At 41.3% G+C, this 18,561-nt stretch overlaps 1 protein-coding gene across 16 annotated transcripts in view; it reads left to right on the top strand.

The window, feature by feature from the left end:
- The window catches only part of kcnt1b (potassium sodium-activated channel subfamily T member 1b), a 78,062-nt gene that overhangs the window by 55,487 nt on the left and 4,014 nt on the right, over nucleotides 1-18,561 (top strand). For 6 of the 16 annotated variants that reach the window (XM_080308878.1, XM_080308880.1, XM_080308884.1 and 3 more), the window contains 10 exons: nucleotides 1,632-1,766; nucleotides 2,475-2,586; nucleotides 2,827-2,922; nucleotides 4,045-4,146; nucleotides 4,519-4,602; nucleotides 4,703-4,831; nucleotides 5,274-5,294; nucleotides 5,497-5,794; nucleotides 8,111-8,173; nucleotides 12,477-12,561. In XM_080308878.1, the coding sequence (XP_080165004.1) occupies nucleotides 1,632-1,766; nucleotides 2,475-2,586; nucleotides 2,827-2,922; nucleotides 4,045-4,146; nucleotides 4,519-4,602; nucleotides 4,703-4,831; nucleotides 5,274-5,294; nucleotides 5,497-5,794; nucleotides 8,111-8,173; nucleotides 12,477-12,561 (1,125 nt within the window). Of the gene's footprint in view, nucleotides 1-1,631; nucleotides 1,767-2,474; nucleotides 2,587-2,826; nucleotides 2,923-4,044; nucleotides 4,147-4,518; nucleotides 4,603-4,702; nucleotides 4,832-5,273; nucleotides 5,295-5,496; nucleotides 5,795-6,013; nucleotides 8,387-12,476; nucleotides 12,562-18,561 lie in introns of those variants that run through there. The other 10 variants (XM_026188983.2, XM_080308886.1, XM_080308885.1 and 7 more) reach the window with 7 other exon arrangements.

The following is an 18,561-nucleotide window of genomic DNA, read 5'->3' as shown; positions in this document are numbered from 1 at the left end:
TCTTAAAGTGCTGACTATGTAATGCTGCTTACAGTCAGCATTTTTGTTGGTTTTGCTTTCTGGGTTTATGGCTAGACTTTATTAATATACTTACCATCACTAAAAGCATATTTGTAGAAGCACGTTTCTTACTAAACTACTCAATAGTGTTTTCCCGTTAGATGCTCACACCACTAATTTGTCTGCTGCAGCTGTGTTGCTTTCAGCCAGCATTGTGTGTTTAACCTCCAAAATTACCAGTAGACTCGTCCATCAGACGGTCAGGCCTGTCAGATGCTGCCAGTGCCGGTCGTCTCATGTGAACATACGAATAACTAGATGGTTAAACCCCAGTTTAATCTATCGAGTTGATAAAACCTTTCATGCAACTACTTTGTCTAGTTCTTGATGTTAGATGTAGGGTAAGCCAGACAACAGAAATATATCCTGGGTATGTTGAATGTGCTTGGTAGTGCACGTCAATTCTGACAAAAAATAAATATATTTAGTAACCACTAACCTCTATCTAAAACTTGTTTTTGCAGTCCAGCTCATTATAATTTATTCATGCATAAAAATCCACTTAGTAAACTCCTCACCTTCTTGGTCGATGCAGATTTGGACATCATAAATCCAATTTCTGTCTAAAAGAGGCAACATTAAAATGTTTAAAATGAGAGAAATGTGCCATAAAAAAATCAGCTCAATTTGAATTTGATGGGAGCAACACATCTCAAAAATGTTGGAACAGGGCCGTGTTTACCTCTATGTTGCATCTGCTCAGTCTGTAAAACTCTATGTAACTCTGTGTAGCCTGTAAAACCTGTATGTAACATTCTGCATTGATAGTGGCATTAAAGATATGCATGCTGACAATTGCATGTGTACTAATGTGCACCACACTACATAGAGACGTGCATATTTTTGAATGGAGCTCTGATAACAAGCAGAATGGTCCCTCTGCTCTTTAGTTCAGAGGACGCAGCATCCATGTTTGCATCACAGAGGTTTAACCTGGTGAACTATTTTAACAGACAAAGATTTCTGGAAGTGTTCCTGAGGCCATGCAGGCATCTCCATGACAGCCGCCTGAGGGTCCGAAGACCACGAACATCCATTATTAATTTTTGCTGTTTTGATGATGTTATGTACTGTAGATGATGAGATATTCACAGGAACATATTGAGAAACATTATTATGAAATATTTCCTAAATTTATAAGCACTGTTTTTTGCAGATTAGTGAACCTCTACCCTTTACTATTCCACAATGCTCTTTTTTAAAAATATATATCAAATCATGTTACCGATCTGTTGCCAGTTAACCTAATTAGTTGCAAAATGTTCTTCCAGCTGTTTCTCTCATTCACACTTTTTTGAAAGGTGTTGCTTTCTTCAAATTCAAACTTGACTAATATTTTTCATGAAATAGGAAAATGTCTCAGTTCACACATTTGTTTTATATGTTTTATATATTCTTTAGTGAATACAATGTGGGTTTATCAGATTTGCAAGTCATTGAATTCTGTTTTTAAATTTTACATGATTCCAACTTTTTTGGAGTTGGGGTTGTATTTACTATATTACTCTTATATTTACCGTTTTCTAACATGTCATAACCTATTAATCACTGCTGCTTTCTGAATGGGACAGCTTGGACAACCTGCTGCAGTGTGGTATCATCTATGCTGACAACTTGGTCGTTGTGGACAAGGAGAGCACTATGAGTGCTGAGGAAGACTACATGGCAGATGCCAAGACCATCGTCAATGTCCAGACAATGTTCAGGTAACATAGAGCGTGCTTTAAAAACTCAAAGGTGTCCTCCCACCAGTCTCAATTGTTCTCACTCCCCCACTCATCTTATTGATCCAGGAACAAGTTCATTAAGTTCATCTCAGCTTCTCTCCTCTTTGTGCGCTTGGCCTCTGTCTTTCTCACTTTGCAGAGAAAAAGGTTCATGATTTTATGTATTTTGTGCCTCTGTTGGGGAAGAGGTGTCATGCTTGGTGATTACTGTACTAAAGCATTTTTCACAGAGACAGCTGTCGTTGAGAACATGTTGGAGTTCTCGTTAGCTCTTGTTAACATGCCCACGTCTAACAAAACCAGAGTACGGCAATCGCACTTAACACAGTGAATTTTGGGGAGTCTAATGTTTTTGACCACAGTATAGATCGCCTTGTGCGAGCTCACCCTTGTTATGTATGAGTCAAGATTCTGGTTTTGGCCCAAGTGTGCACCAGATTCACTTAATTAATGTCTTCGTCTGTTCTTACTGCAAAGCCAAAGAGCAAATATAAGCTTTTAGAGGGGGTTTACAGAAAGGCAGAGCTCATCTCAAAGACAAACTACAGCTGCCAAAGCTGTGAAACTGCTCATTTATTTAGCAACTAAAATTAAAAGCATTTATCACTGCCACACCATGTCTCTCTCAACACAAAGCATTTTGTCTTTCCACTGACATCCCTCTCACTTTATTTCCTCCACACTCAGGTTGTTCCCCAGTCTCAGCATCATCACTGAGCTCACGCATCCATCCAACATGAGGTTCATGCAGTTCAGAGCCAAGGACTGCTACTCACTCGCACTCTCCAAACTGGAAAAGGTGAGTGTTTCGTGTTCAGTGTCTTTGACTTAGATCGTTTTATTTTCTGGACAATCGAAAAATATCTCAGTATCCCAAAGAGAAGTGTAAGCACTTTGGGTTGTGCATTATAACTTGCAGCCTATGAAGTCTTCTTTTTTTTTTTTTCTTTTTTTTTTACCTTTTTGCACTGTATAAACTCATCTGGCCAATTTTTGTGTACACTTTGCTAGTTTTAAGTTGGACCCAATTTGCTTTCAGAACTGCTGTAATTCTTCGTGGCATAGATTCACACAGCTGCTACAGATTTGGCTGCACATCCATGATGACAATTTCCTGTTCTACCACATCCCAAAGGTGCTGTATTGGATTGAGATCTGGTGGCTGTGGAAGTCATTTGAGTACAGTGAAGTCTTTGCCTTGTTTGAGATAATTTGAGCTTTGTGACATGGTGTGTCCATGTTCTGGAAGCAACTGTCAGAACATGGTTACGCTGTGGTCATAAAGGGATGGGCATGGTCAGCAACGATACAGCAGGCTATGGCTTTTAAATGATGCTCAGCTGGTACTAAAGTGCCAAAGTGTCCCAAAAAATATCCTTCACACCATTATACCACCACACCAGTCTGATATGATATGCAAAGCAGGTGGATCTATGCATTTATGTTCTTTACACCCATTTTCTGAGCACACCATCACCATTGCAACAGAAAACCAGACTAATCAGACCAGGCAGTGTTTTTTTCAATATGCTTTTTTTGGTTTAGCTTCACCACAAATCTGTTCTTAACTGTCGATAGGGGCACAAGGTGCTGCTGTAGCCCATCATCTTCACATTTTGTTGTGTTGTGCATTCAGAGAAGCTTTTCTGCATACCTTGGTTGTAACAACTGGTCATTTGAGTTACTGTTACTGTTGCCTTCCTATGAAGCAGCGTGGCCATCCTCCTCTGAATTTTGGTATCAATGAGCCATTTTTCTCTTTTTCAGATTATTCTATATAAACCCTAGAGATGGTTGTGCAGGAAAATCCCAGTAGATCAGCAGTTTCTGAAATATTCAGACCAAACTATCTGGTAGCAATACCCACACCACATTTAAAGTCACCTTTCTTCCCCATTCTGCTGCTCAGTTTGAATTTTAGCAGGTCTCTTGACCATGTCTACATGCCTAAAATCACTGAGTGTTGCTGCTTCAATCAGCCGAATAGATTTTTGTGTTAACAGTTAGTTTAACAGCTGTACTAAACAACATGGTCGGGTGAGTTTATATGACATTTAAAGAGTTAGCTTACTTTCCAGGAAATCAAATAAACCCATTAATAATTTTTGTCACACTTCAGGCCTCTTGTGAATGAATGCATTTGTTTAATGCAGTTAAATCATCATTACTAACAGATAAAGCTTGTATGTATCCCCACTCTTTCTTAAATCTTTTTTTGGCTCCTTTTTTTTGTTTGTATTTTGTTTTTTGCTTCCAGATAGAGCGTGATAAGGGCTCCAACCTGGCTTTCATGTTCCGGCTGCCGTTTGCTGCAGGCAGAGTGTTCAGTATCAGCATGCTGGATACACTACTTTACCAGGTGGGATAACAGACTTTGAACTAGTTCGTTATGAAATAGTTAAATATAGACCTGTCTGTCAGCGATTTCATCCTTAGAATTTGTGCTGCACTAGTTCCTCTGTCTGAAAGTTGTGTCTAAAAAGGTAACGGCTGTTACATCAGTATTTCCTAGTAAGGTGCAGTTTATTGTCTAAAGTAAATGTGGGTTTTTTTTTACGTGTTTAAGCCTCAAATGAATATCCTACAAAAGAACATTTGTGCCATTAAATATTAATGAGCATAATGCACAGGATAAAATAATTTATTGCAGGTGTTATAAAGAAAACTTCCCCTCAGAGCAATTGCAAAATGTGTTTGCGAAAGCTTTTAAACTTATTTTTTTAAACCACAGTCATTTGTCAAGGACTACATGATTGCCATCATCAGGCTTCTCCTTGGTCTGGACACCACGCCTGGTTCTGGGTACCTATGTGCTGTATGTGGAAATTTACTTTTGCATCTTACCAAGTGATTTGTGCATTTTAGTAATTTCATCTGTGATGTGCAGCAACTTTATCGTCAATCTCTCACTTCAGATGAAGATCACAGAGGAGGACCTGTGGATCAGGACCTACGGCAGACTCTTCCAGAAACTTTGCTCCTCCAGCGCTGAGATTCCCATCGGGATCTACCGGACCGAGTCGCATATGTTCTCAACCTCAGAGGCAAGTTCACTTTGATCAGATACTCAGTATCTGAGTCCTGGTCTTGGATTTGGTGTCAGCTTTTGCCTGTGGTTTGAATTCAGCTACCATCTATTAATCATTCCCTCCTTTAGTTTTTGCTTGAGTCCTTCTCCTTTGATACTCTTGCTTATTCTTCAGCTTGTATGTCCTATTCCCTAAATTGCCTTTCCTTTGTTTGAGGCTGCACATTTACCATTCATTTCTTAATACAGATACATTCCAGCTGACAGAAATTCATGTCAAGCAATGAAATTAGATTTATATTTTTGACTGACTCTCACATACTGCTATTAATACAGTTATAAATAAATAAGCTTCCATATGCTGATGTTTAAGGCTTCGAACATTTGTTTGCTCTGAATGCCCTCATCTTTCATTGCATCTCTTTTTGTTTGGATGTCTGTCTGTCCTTGTATTCCAGTGCAGGGACAGTAATGCACAGGTAAGGTCCAAACAGGCTTGATTCTGTTTATTACGTCAGCTGACTCCTTTTTGCTTAAAGCAGGCAAAGTAAAAAAAAAAAAAAAAAAACTTTACTGGTATTTTTTTTTTTTTAAATATCAAAAGTTTGTTTGTTTCTTATTCTTATAGTGCACGCTTTCCTCACAGAATCCAGCATTCACATTTCCATCTTACCATTCCAGTCTCAGGTGTCCATCAACGTGGAGCAGGGTGAGGAGCACCGTGATCGTGGAGGATCCTGGAAGGAGAAGACGGGCTACAGAAACTCCACCACGAGTGACCAATCGGAGCACCCGCTGCTAAGGAAGAAGAGCATGCAGTGGGCTCGGCGGCTGAGCAGGAAGAACGTCAAACCGTCGACCAGAGCGGAGCGCATCTCACAGCAGAGACTGAATCTGTATCGGCGCTCCGAGCGACAGGAGCTGTCCGAGCTGGTCAAGAATCGCATGAAGCACCTGGGCCTCCCCACTGTGGGATACGGTGAGTGGAACAGCTGATGTTATGATATATGAGGATATATTGATGCTTTAGGTTGAAAGATATTACTCAGTATAGCTTATTGTATAGGACTAGATACAGTTCAGCTGCTCTAATCAGTTATTTTAATTAATGATTGTATTTCTTTGTATTTAATTTGTAAATATTAGTCATAATGTCCCAGAAAATGAATAATAATGCTAATTATAATGTTTGTTGCAGATTGGAGTCTCAGTTCTGTAAACATGACTTTGAGGTCACAGAAGCTTTGGATGCAGAAATCCTGTAACTGGTTGAGTTAAATCGCAGTGAGTGAAGCCTAAGAAAAGTCAAAGAAGGAAACCTTTAGTTCAGAAGTCACAGACATTCAAGTCCACACAGCATAGTAGTGTGAATCCAGCTATAAAGATCTGATTAAAGTCATATAAACTGAAAGCCCAATTTCTGAGAGAGGGTTTTTTGAAGGGTGCGGTATGTAAGCATCTTATTCTAAAAGGATGCTACTAGCCAGCTAACCCTGTCCATCTCGTCTCCCAGTTTCTGCTAGCTGCTCAGGTGTGGTGGTTCTTGATGTCATTAAGTGGCTGCTCATAGTCCTTGTTGCTAAGAACTGGGGGACCTGAACCCTGTGGATAACTGATTTATGATGTTGCCACAAAAGCACCCTGGCTATTTGGCACAAGAGACTAATCAGGCCAGGCCTGTGCTCTTATTATTCAAAATATTTATAGCCCCCTGAGAACCAGCCTATTCATTTATGTCCTCTGTAATGGATGTTTGTTTTGGCGTCTATATCTTTTGACTTATTTGAGCTACTTACGACGCTTTTTCTAGTAGTGAAAATGGTGAAAATGTCACCCCAGATGGATCTCTTTAGGCTGCTTGTTTTTTAATGATCCAAAAACCAAAGATTATACTACAGAGAATTTTAGAAGCTGGGACAGGCTAAAGATTTTATTTTTGTATTGTTCCTGAACACTGTAATCTGCTCAGATCAAGAATAGCATGTGACTGATTTCATGCCACAGGCAGTTACACATACAGTGCCTTTGTTATCACTGCCTTATGTGCGGAACTCCCATGAGTTCCTTGATTAAACACGGGTACCATTACTACATACAGCTGCAGAATGAGTTCTTGCATTTGTTTGAGAACACTTGTTGCCTTTCCTCAGTTGCCTACTCTGTTACCACCTGTTGGTTTTACTGGGCTTTGCTCTGATGCGTAATAATAATGATATTGACCATCTCAAAGTCTCAAAGTCACATATCTATGCACCACCACAAATTTCATTGTCACTGTGTTATCAGTTTAAATCGAGATATAATAAACTGGCCCTGTTAGCCTTAATAAGATTGCACGTACTGAATCAATGGGCCGTAGCATCAGCTGCAAAAGTACTTTCTGAGCCTGGTGGTGAAGTATATTCATGAGCTTAAATTTTAGAAGCAAGGACACTCTAGAGTCTGATAAGTTCAGGTTTCAGGATCAAGTTCATGAGATTCTTTTGCTTCACTAATTGATGCTTCTCTCAGCTGGTTAAATTATTTCTGCAGTGCAAGCAGCTGTGTTTGAGAAAGTTATTTAACCCTCCGATCTGTATTCCAGTCATTTTTGTTTTCTTTTACCTCATCTCATTTCCCATGAACACATAGTAATGTGAGGCTTGTTAGTACAGATCATCGACATCGCACTGCATCGTCACTGACCTTCAGAAAACCTCATTTTCTCACATCACTTTCACACCCATCAAACTCCTCTTCCGTGTGTCATAACTCAGACGCACACCACCTCGCAGTCATGATCATACCATCATGTGGATGTGAACACATCACGCATGAGGATGCAGGAGCACGAACCTCGTCTCAGTTGCATTCAAGACTGCAATTACAGAGTGAAATTGCCTGCATTCTTTTCAGTTCACTTTTTCTTTCGTTTTTGCCTCCTCCCAGCTTCACGGCTCAAAACAAAACAGCAGAATCATGCTCCAGATGTGTTGTAATGTGTCAATTAAATACGTTTCAGGAAGAACTCCTGAAGTTCAAGATCTTCTAAAGAACCATGAATGTCAGTGAGGATTTCTGCAGCAGGATGTGACAGATTAATAATTTGGAAGTGATTCTGTGCACACACTGATGCATGGCCTCTTTGCATTGCTCTCACACTTTTAAGAGTTTTTTTGATTGTTGTTTTCTTTTTTTTGAATCTGCAGATGCTTTTGCTGCCTGCCTGATATTTTTTTTGTTTCTTGTTCTTGTTTTTTTTTTTTTAACCTCCTTTCTCTGCCTCTTCTGTCTTCCTTCCCCTTTTGGCTTGTAGAGGATGTTTCTAATCTCACTGCGAGCGATGTCATGAATCGAGTAAATCTAGGATATTTGCAAGGTAATTTGTGTGCTGTTTATAACTCATTTGCAACATGTGAGTGATTACGTCCACCTTGTGGAGAAAGGAATTTGTCCTTTCGCCAGCATCCAATGAAGAATAGCATTTGCCCACCAAAAAGAATGCTTAACTGTAGATGTTATCTTATCTCTTTAGTTATATAATCTGTTTTATTTGACATATAACTTGAGTACAAATGAATACATTAGGACGTTGAAGTTAACAGTGACTGCCGTTGCTTAGAGTTGCAGGCCATTTCAGAGCACCCGTATTCAGAGGGGACCAGGCTGTCAGGTTAGCTGGTTGATCACAGTACTGCAACTTTACTGCATGAGTGTGAGTGTGCGTGTGTTTTTTATGTGAGTGTGTCCCCTGCCAGAGTCAGCAGTAGGTCAGCAGCAAGTCTCTCACTCTACTCTCTCCCTCTCTTTTTCGATCTCTATCTGGTCTTTCTGCATTGTGTTCCTGTGAGGTGACGTCCCAAATGGCTAGAGTACTGCAGGGCATCAGAGTATGGCTTAAAGAGTGGAGCGGAGTGCATTATGTCTGTGGATGGAAGGATAGATTGTATTCTATAAATGTATAAAAGACGACGAGTGTCGGAGGTGGTCTGATGTAGAAAGTAAACATGTTGGAGGAAGCGGGGCTCTTTTCCTCCTCCATGTCTGTTACTTTCACATGTCAGTGCACCTCAGAGTGTATTAACTTTATGCCATGGCCACTTCCCCAAAGAAGTCAAGTTTGAGCTGATTGTATTCAGTTTGAGCTCTTTTTACCTCTCAGCGTTTTTGCTCTGGTAATATATCTTGTGGTTCTGTACTCCTGCACACTGGAGTGCTCTCAATTTTATTTAAAGAGCAACTTAACATTCACCAAAAATATTGCTTTTTTTAGCGACTTCCAGTGGTTTAACTTCTCGCTTTAGTGTAGTTATGCAAAATGTGCACGCCAAGAGCACTGTGTGGAAAGAATAAATATAGAGGGAGGAAATAAAAATCAGAATATAAAGGCGGGTGATACTGAAAGACTGCAACACTCTGCTGGCAGGGTGGAACAAAATTATTCCAAAGATATTTTCCTTCACTGCCGTAACAGTGAAAGTCTTACAGCGGTGTTCGATTGGGTTGAGTTCTGGTGACTGTAAGGATGATAACATATGTTTCACACACAGACTCGCTATAATGTGGACATTATGCTAGTGGCTCTTAAAAGCAAAGCCAGCAAGGATGTGTCATCTCAGTATTAGCAGGGGGCAACTCCTCTGGCTCCAGAAAGAAATCTGATTGTAGAAGTCTGTAGGAAATGACCCAAGTGCTCTCTGGTGACTTCAGAAAATGCTTTTCTAATGAGTTTACAGTCGTAATCGATGGTTCCAAGTCTTATTTAACTCAGCACATGTAAATTATGGCCCCCATTAGAGCCTGAAAGGGCAATAAAACCAGGGTATGCTTTCAGACAGGCCTGCCTCATGATTGGAAAATCTCTTTTGAATGTGGAGCGTCCTTTAGTTTCTAATTTTATTTTTAATACACAGTCTGTGGATTGACAACATTTTCATACTTATAAAAGTGCTTTGTGGTCATCTTGTTTGAGGCCAGCTTTTGAACCATAAAGATAAAGGTGCTCCCTCAGAACAAATGATGACGCACGGCATAAAAGAGGATCGAACAGGATTCGGTTCTTTTCCTGTAATTTGTTTCACACGTTTGAGCTAAAAATCGAAGGTTTCTAAATTAGAACAAGACCAATCTGTAGTTATTTTAGTGCCACAATAACTAAATGACTACATCCTAAATTGCTACATTAAAAACTAGGATTTTGATTAATGGGAAAAAACACTGACCCTAATAAATGGGAATAATAGGAACGCAAGCAAAAAGAGACCAACTTAAACGCTGACCAGTCCAGAATCATGTTTCCAGAGTTGGATAATTACCAGTGTCAGTATATTAAATATAATATTTAAATATTCACACTTCCGTAGCATGAATAAGGCAGGGGTCTAGATCATCTTTATTTGTTGCTTTGGGGGATTTTAAGCTGTTGATTCCAAATTAGTAGCATTAATAGGAGCAAAACTGTTTAAAAAAAGTATACCCTCTAACATGAGCAAAAGTAAGCATTGTTATAACTATAGTTATGCTGGATTACAGAGCCACAACAATAAATCCTTTGCTTTTCTTCAGCTGGTTACCAATTATATATCTGCCGCCATGGTATAACCCATATTTAATACACTGAGTAGTCTGCAGTAACGATGTGTGGATGAAGGGCGAACAGAGAATTACCGTAACTGTAAAGTGTACCTGAATAGATGAATAGATGAAGCAGCAGGTTGACCTCTTCCACTCTCACACTCCCAATGTGCTTTGCTTCACTCTGTTTGGTTTGAGTCGCTCTGCGTTTGGTCCAGTCTGACGGATGCTGGAGCATGTTCCTCTCTGTCTGTGCGTATGTCACATGTCAGTCGGGGGGAGGCTGGGTTGTGGTGGTGGTTGGGGGGGGTGGGAGGCTGAGTGTCGTCAGTTAGCATGGCAACCTGCCGCCTTAGCAGCCTGTTGGTCCCGTGTGGAATGCGCAGGACGTAAAAGGAATGCGACTTAGATCGATCTGTTGCGTAGCTGGGGACGCTGTCTGCATGCTGGCTCCGTTCTGAAGCTGCGCATGGGGTGCCATTTCAGTCAGCAGGCAGCATGTGGGCCTCCCCTTATTCCACAAAGTGCCCTGTCAGTAACGGTTAGACCTTCTCTCTCTTTCACCCCGCCTGGCTTTATAAAGGGCCACAAGCAGGTGGGTTTGTCACGGAGACACACGTGCCCTCCTTTTCCTTCCTCCGCCCATCACACGACACAAGTAGGAGACACTGCCGGAGTGCAATCACCACACATGCATGCAGACATGATTAACACACACACACACACACACACACACACACACACACACACACACACACACACACACACATAATATGACTCATCTGGAAAAATAAAGGTTAAACTCTCATAGGTTTCCTCTCATAAAATCTAAACTCTTCATAGTGCAGAACAATTTCCTTGGCCTAACTGTGTTGTTGAAGCAATAAAAGATGTTTGTTACAACTGTTAATGTTTTTAGTGTTTATAACAGGATGTAAAGGACTGAATGGGGGAATTTAGCAATTTATGAGTATCTTTAAGTGGTTGATTTGAAAACGAATTAAAATGCTTTTCAAATAAAAATAATAAGATTTTCTAAATCAGTTTAATATTTTGTGAAATATTAAATTTTCTAACAGTAATTTATAATCACATGGTTGATTTATTGTTCAATTAGCTTGTTGCAGACTGGAAGAATTGTTTAACTATTAAAGTGAATCCGTCCTCGTCCCCAGTTGTCAACGTCTGGTACTTCCCCTGCAGTACTCATCAGAATCTAATCAAACTTGCACACACTGATCGCTTAATGGGTCCTCACCCAAACTGTGATCAAGGTTGAGGTAACATTGGTCGTTTTACGTGCAGCAACCTGTGAATTGTTATGAATCTTGAGCCTACGTCATTTACATCCTGGTTAAGGAACTAGTTAAAGGTAGAGAATATATGCAGGATTGATTTCTTCTACAAGAAATTGGTGAATATGGCAAACTGGACTCTAAAGGCTTTCAAAACTCTTTTGCTAGTCAAATTTTATTATACATCTTTAAAATATACAAACCATAAGAACTTTGAATACTGTGTAAAATGTTTAAAAAAGGAAGAACTGAATGATGAGCCCAGATCAGTCACCCATTGAAAACATTTTGCATTAATGATAAAAAATAGAATAAAAGACATCCTGTATAAATTGATTATGTGAAAAAAACTGCGACTGTTCTCCACTCACAGAGTTTGTATAAGTGTGGTAAAGCTGCCCCTGCTCCAGCTATTTAAAATGACCGTGTAAAAATGTCAGATTCTGGAGTTTGTATGTTCTTTTTTCTAATCCCATTTAAATACAGGCTTTACATTACTTAATGACAGGCTTTATTCATGCTAAATGTGTTTAATAAGATCATTTGTTTCCTCATATTAAGATTTAAATGATCATTAGCAGTTGTAACAAGGAACCCTCAAATTATTCCCGCAGTTATTTGCCTCCGATTTTTTGCACCACTTGCTCGTTAAGTTTTACTTTACTTTTGTCCTGACTGAAAGGCTGAAAACAAGGCAGTGTCATATTTTAAATGGATAAAAGGCTCATTTCCTGGTTGATGTTCTGTATAATGGAGGGGGACGAGAGAGGGCTCCAGAGCAGCACTGAAGGCCATCTCTGTCTGTTTCTACAGATGAGATGAACGACCACCAGAACACGCTGTCCTACGTCCTCATCAATCCTCCTCCTGACACCATGCTGGAGCTCAACGACATTGTGTAAGGACCTCTCTCTTTTATCCTCTACACTTTACTTTGTTAACACCTTTGTGTTTTATCTGTGTGTTGTTAGTTACAGTCAGACTAAATTACAATCTAAACCATTATGTTTTTTAGACTGGTCAGCCAACACTAATGGTACTTAAATGTAAATTAAACTGAGTAATAAATTACTGAATAGTTGACATGTGGAGCTCAGCTATGATATACACAAATCAAAATCTTATATATTGTTATTAAAGCCTGGAAATTATAATATGGTATCCATCCTCATATGTCAAAGCATTAACCAATATTAAATATCACCTTATTACCACTTACTGCCACAAGTCATAATATAAATATTAGAATATAAATATATTAAAATATTAGGGGTGCAACGATACACAAAATTCACGGTTCGGTTTGGTTCGATACTTTGGTGTCACGGTTCGATATTTTTTCGATACAAAAAAAATGTTCATGCCTTTTTAATTTGTCATTTATTAAAATTAGAAATATATATTTTAACTCAAAAGTACAGTTTTTAAATTTAATGTTGCTGAAACAAAAGTAATTTAAAAAATAAATCTGATTGAGGAATCACTCATCTTTGGAAAAGAGAGTTTATTACAGAGAAATGGCTCTTTCCAAAATAAAAGCTATACTATACGCTTCTTCTGGGCTATATTCTCAGCAGCATATTGTAGCGGGTCAGGGCTGTTCGGGTTCTGTTTGTACAGTTATGTTTTGTTTATGTTGCCATAGTGACGGCTGACGCCCTCTCGCTGCGACGGTGTGTCCTTCCGGGGTCAGAGGGCGCCCTGTGTGTTGTTCTTGTTGTTGCTGTGCGGTTGCCGCGTTGAGCAGTTAGCTAGCGGCAGTGTTCTTCTGCAGATGTCAATAAACGGCTGTGCTCCCTGGCTAGCTCACGGGAAGCAAGACCAAACGACACCTCCGTCTCCTCCTTGTCTGAGCTCGCCACATTGGTGTCAGAAGTGGGATGATGGTGGCACCCCATGTTCTGACCCGAGTGACTTTTCCCCCGCCGGTCGTGACCGGCCGGTGCGCCAAAAGAAGGCACCTGGACATTTGCAAAGTGAAAGCAAAAAACAAGCGCAAATTCAAACGCGATTTCAATATGTCACATATTGACAGTGGCTCACCGATGCCAATGACATAATTACCCAGCTACATTTCCGAAAGAATGCAAAAGCATTGACATATATTTTTCTTCCTACAATAGCCCGACGGGCAGGGCAGAGATAGCCCGACTGGAAAAATCGCTAGCCCGATGGGGGCTAGCGATTTTGCAAGCCCTGTGTTACAGGCATGGCCCTTTAAGGATGAAGCCTGATGGGAAATGTATTCGGGATGTGTGTAGCGGGACTGCCTGGTGTGTGTGTGTGAAGAGAGAGAGCGGAGAAGGGGAAAAAGTAACGGTTAGCTACAGAAGAGACGAAAAGAAAATAAATAAAAGGAATATAATAACTCCCTCGACAGCCAGAGTTGTGTCGGCGATGCTCGCTGTGAGTAAACTATTTCAGCCCACTGTACGCGGTGTTCGTGCCTTAGAGAAGAAATAAAGTTTGGTGAAGCAGTTTCCTACGCCTCTTTCGATCTTTTTGCTAGCGGAGTTGACCTGTATAGTAAGCTGTTGCCGGCTACGAGTCAGTTACGGAACCTTCAAGTAACTGCCAGAGGTTTCCTTACTACGGTTCGGGGCCGCGGATCTGGTGCGGTAACACCTGTATCTGATTGAGGAATCACTCATCTTTGGAAAAGAGAGTTTATTACAGAGAAATGGCTCTTTCCAAAATAAAAGCTATACTATACGCTTCTTCTGGGCTATATTCTCAGCAGCATATTGTAGCGGGTCAGGGCTGTTCGGGGTTCTGTTTGTACAGTTATGTTTTGTTTATGTTTCCATAGTGACGGGTGACGCCCTCTCGCTGCGACGGTGTGTCCTTCGGGGTCAGAGGGCGCCCTGTGTGTTGTTGTTGTTGCTGTGCGGTTGCGGCGCTGAGCAGTTAGCTAGCGGCAGTGTTCTTCTGCAGATGTCAATAAACGGCTGTGCTCCCTGGCTAGCTCACGGGAAGCAAGACCAAACGACACCTCCGTCTCCTCCTTGTCTGAGGTCCCCACATTGGTGTCAGAAGTGGGATGATGGTGGCACCCCATGTTCTGACCCGAGTGACTTTTCCCCCGCCGGTCGTGACCGGCCGGTGCGCCAAAAGAAGGCACCTGGACATTTGCAGGACTTTGTGTGGGGTAATGGGGTCGTCGGGGACGACTGACCCCTTAGGTGGGGGCTATGTAGCGGGTCAGGGCTGTTCGGGGTTCTGTTTGTACAGTTATGTTTTGTTTATGTTGCCATAGTGACGGGTGACGCCTTCTCGCTGCGACGGTGTGTCCTTCCGGGGTCAGAGGGCGCTCTGTGTGTTGTTGTTGCTGTGCGGTTGCGGCGCTGAGCAGTTAGCTAGCGGCAGTGTTCTTCTGCAGATGTCAATAAACGGCTGTGCTCCCTGGCTAGCTCACGGGAAGCAAGACCAAACGATACCTCCGTCTCCTCCTTGTCTGAGCTCGCCACAATATTAAACATATCAGGTCCCCATAAGGAGAATCATGTGCTAACGGCTGTCTAAATGACTCGGGTAAAGTTTGTAGCATGCATGCTTGTTGTTTTTGTCTGCTTCCACTTGTCTTTGCACTAGGATGATGTCAGTGTAAATGTGCAGTCATATTCGTTGTGTTCCCACTAGTGCTGTCAGCATTAATCTCCTTGAAATGACGTTAACGCCACAACATGGCAAATCTCCGTTAACGAGCTACCCCTGCATGGGGCTAGACGGCCAACACGTTAACGAGCTAACTGCGCTAACACACTAGTTCCCACCCATGTAATTGTGCATTGCGTGGCACATCCAACATACTGTTTTACTTTAGTCCATGATGCGCTTAGCTTCAGGGTCATACGTCACATGAAAACCAAAATAATTCCAAAAGCCAGATCTGAATGATCTGTCTCGCTAACTTGCCCTGCGCTCTTCCTTCTGACAATGCTGTCTGTGTTGAACGCTCAGTGGATCTGCGCTGACAGTGCAGCCTAGGCGGAGTAGTCGAACGCAGATTCACTGAGCGCTCAACACAGACAGCATCGTCAGAAGGAAAGTTGATAAAATAAATTACAAATTTTGTATTGTTCATACATATGCGTACCGAACCGAAAGCACTGTATCGAACGGTTCAATATCGATACGAGTATTGTTGCACCCCTATAAAATTTATAGTATCAGAATACAAATATATTGTAATGCACAGATATTGCAATTTTATTGCTAGTAAGTTATTATTTTGTAACCAGCACATTGTTTTACTATATTTACCCCGGGTTTCTTGAATGTTATTACCCATCCATCCATCCATCTTCTTCCTCTTAACTGGGGCCGGGTAGTGGGGGCAGCAGCCTAAGCACAGAAGCCCAGACCTTCCTCTCCCCAGCCACCACCTCCTCCAGCTTGTCTGGGGGAACACCAAGGCGTTCCCAGGCCAGCTGAGAGATATAATCTCTCCAGCGTGTCCTGGGTCTGCCCCGGGGCCTCCTCCCAGTGGGACATGCCCGGGACACCTCACCAAGGAGGCATCCTTATCAAATCCCCGAACCACCTCAGCTGGCTCCTTTCGATGTGGAGGAGCAGCAGCTCAATCTGACCCCTCCTGGATGGCCGAACTTCTTACCCTGTCTCTAAGGGAGAGGCCAGCCACCCTTCGGAGGAAGCCCATTTCTTTCGCTTGTAACCGCAGTTTCGTTCTTTCGGTCACTACCCACAGCTTGTGACCATAGGTGATTGTAGGGACGTAGATCAACTGGTAAATTGAGGGCTTTGCTTTTACACTCAGCTCTCTCTTCACCACAACAGACCGGTGCAGTGTCTACATCACTGCAGCTGCAGCACCAAACCGTCTGTAGATCTCCCGCTCCTTTCTCCCGTCAGTCGTGAACAAGATCCCAAGATACTTAAACTCCTCCACTTGTTGTTACCCAATAACATAATTTCAATGTAATATCACTCAGCTATAACAACTATTGATACAAAATTATTATTTGGATACACTTACAACTTCAGTGGGGTAATTAAAAGGGAATGTTACTATGTTATTACTGAGCTGTAACAAATTGTTACTTTGTTATCTGATCTGGGGGAAAAGGACAAATTATAAGTTTATTCAACTTAGTATTTACAGTCATCCTGTATATCCAGACATGCAGCTTGCAAACAGCTACAAACAATGACTTCACACTGTTTCGTAAATATATCTTTTGCAGGAGAACTGCAGGAAAAGTCTGGTATTATGTGAAATATTCCATTTATAACACCTTTCATGTAAACTCCAGCTGTGTCGCAAAGCGTCACCCTTTTTGATGTGTGAATCGATGCCTGCAGCACACGCGCACAGGTAACGGTTAACACCTCGAGCAGAGAACCAGCAGGGTGTGTGGATCTTAACAGGCGACGATATAACTGGCATGTTAACTGGCTAACACTAAAAAGTATAGCTATTCTGAAACAGTCAACAACGTAACACGAATATTAATTAATACGAGGCATCAGTAAAGTTCCTTAATAATACTGGTGTCACCTTGTTAAGCGTGACTGCTTCAGAATTATTTCTAGCCTCATAAGAAAGGCAAGTAAAAAATGGCTGAAATGAAGTCTAGTTGTTATTTAACTTGCAAAGGCTTAACTTCAAACTGCGCACTGAACTTCCACTTTTGAAGCCTCGCCGCCACAGACTCCAGGGTCGAGCTTATGTAATTATAATGAGCAGCCAGAAGGGACAGCTGGCAAATCATTCTGCTTTTGAGTAATGCACCAATCAGACACAACATTATAACCACTGACAGGCGAAGGGAATTGCATATCGCTACAGTGCCACCTGTTAGGGTTGAGATATATTTGGCAGCAAGTGAACTGTCAGCTGTTGATGGCAATGTGGATCTGAGGGACTGACATGATCCAGCTTGAGGTGGCTATATGACTGTGTCACAGCCTGTGAACATGGTGGGTCTTACTGGGCTACATTATTAAAAAGTTCAGTGCAGGCCGTGACAGAAAGAGGGCAGGCTGTTGCCACACTACAGAGCTGGTCATGTCGACCCCTGTCCACAGGGGAGGCATTGGAAGAAGGCGGCCTGGCCCCATGAGTAATGTTATCAGAAAAAGCAAAAGGATTTACTGTTTAAAAAGGCAGCCTGAATGAAGCAAGTCCTTGCATTTATGTGGGTGTTACTTCAACCTCTGCCTAAACATAGTTGCAGACCATTTGTATCTGCTGATCGTAGCGGGCTCTTTGAAACAGCTACAAATATTATATGAAGGACCCTGGTTTAAAGAAGCTGTGTGCACACAATACCTAATGTTAATGTTGGAGCTGATTGGTGTAGTTAATAATTTAACTGTTAGAACCAAACTAGGATTTTAAAGTTTCAATTAATTTGCACTCATCCATACTACAAGTTAATACACTACCCTGTAACTGTCCACTGATTGAGATCATGACAGTGCTTTAATAATAGAACTGTTCCAGTATTTAAGATCTCATCTGTTATTTATTTGAGATCTCTCTATATTTTTTGTTTCATAGACCTTTATTATATTGTTTTCAACTTGATAGTAACTAAGTAAATCACCTGGTAATAATAATTAAATTGTTGCTACTGTAGACAGTAGTATAAAAAATACAACATGTGTTTGATCACGCCAGATGTCCTTCCTGACAGAAACACCAGCTGATTCCTGTCATCTCCTGGGATAAAACCAGGGCTCATTCTCTTGTTAGGTAAATGTGTAAACCATTACACTGTGGAGCCACTCTGGAGACTCAGTAAGAAAGGAAGGTGAACAGTGCAAACCTCTTGAGTAATATTTAGCAAGTACATGGTTGGAAAGTTACTCTCACAGTAAGTTTTAGACTAATTAACAGCTTAATTTAGTGATAATGCTCAACTTTCCTAGAGGT

The sequence above is a fragment of the Astatotilapia calliptera genome, chromosome 12 (genome assembly GCF_964374335.1).
Source record: "Astatotilapia calliptera chromosome 12, fAstCal68.1, whole genome shotgun sequence".
Taxonomy (NCBI): domain Eukaryota; kingdom Metazoa; phylum Chordata; class Actinopteri; order Cichliformes; family Cichlidae; genus Astatotilapia; species Astatotilapia calliptera.
The sequence above is the reverse complement of the archived record's forward strand: the minus strand, read 5'-3'. Positions and strand labels throughout refer to the sequence as shown.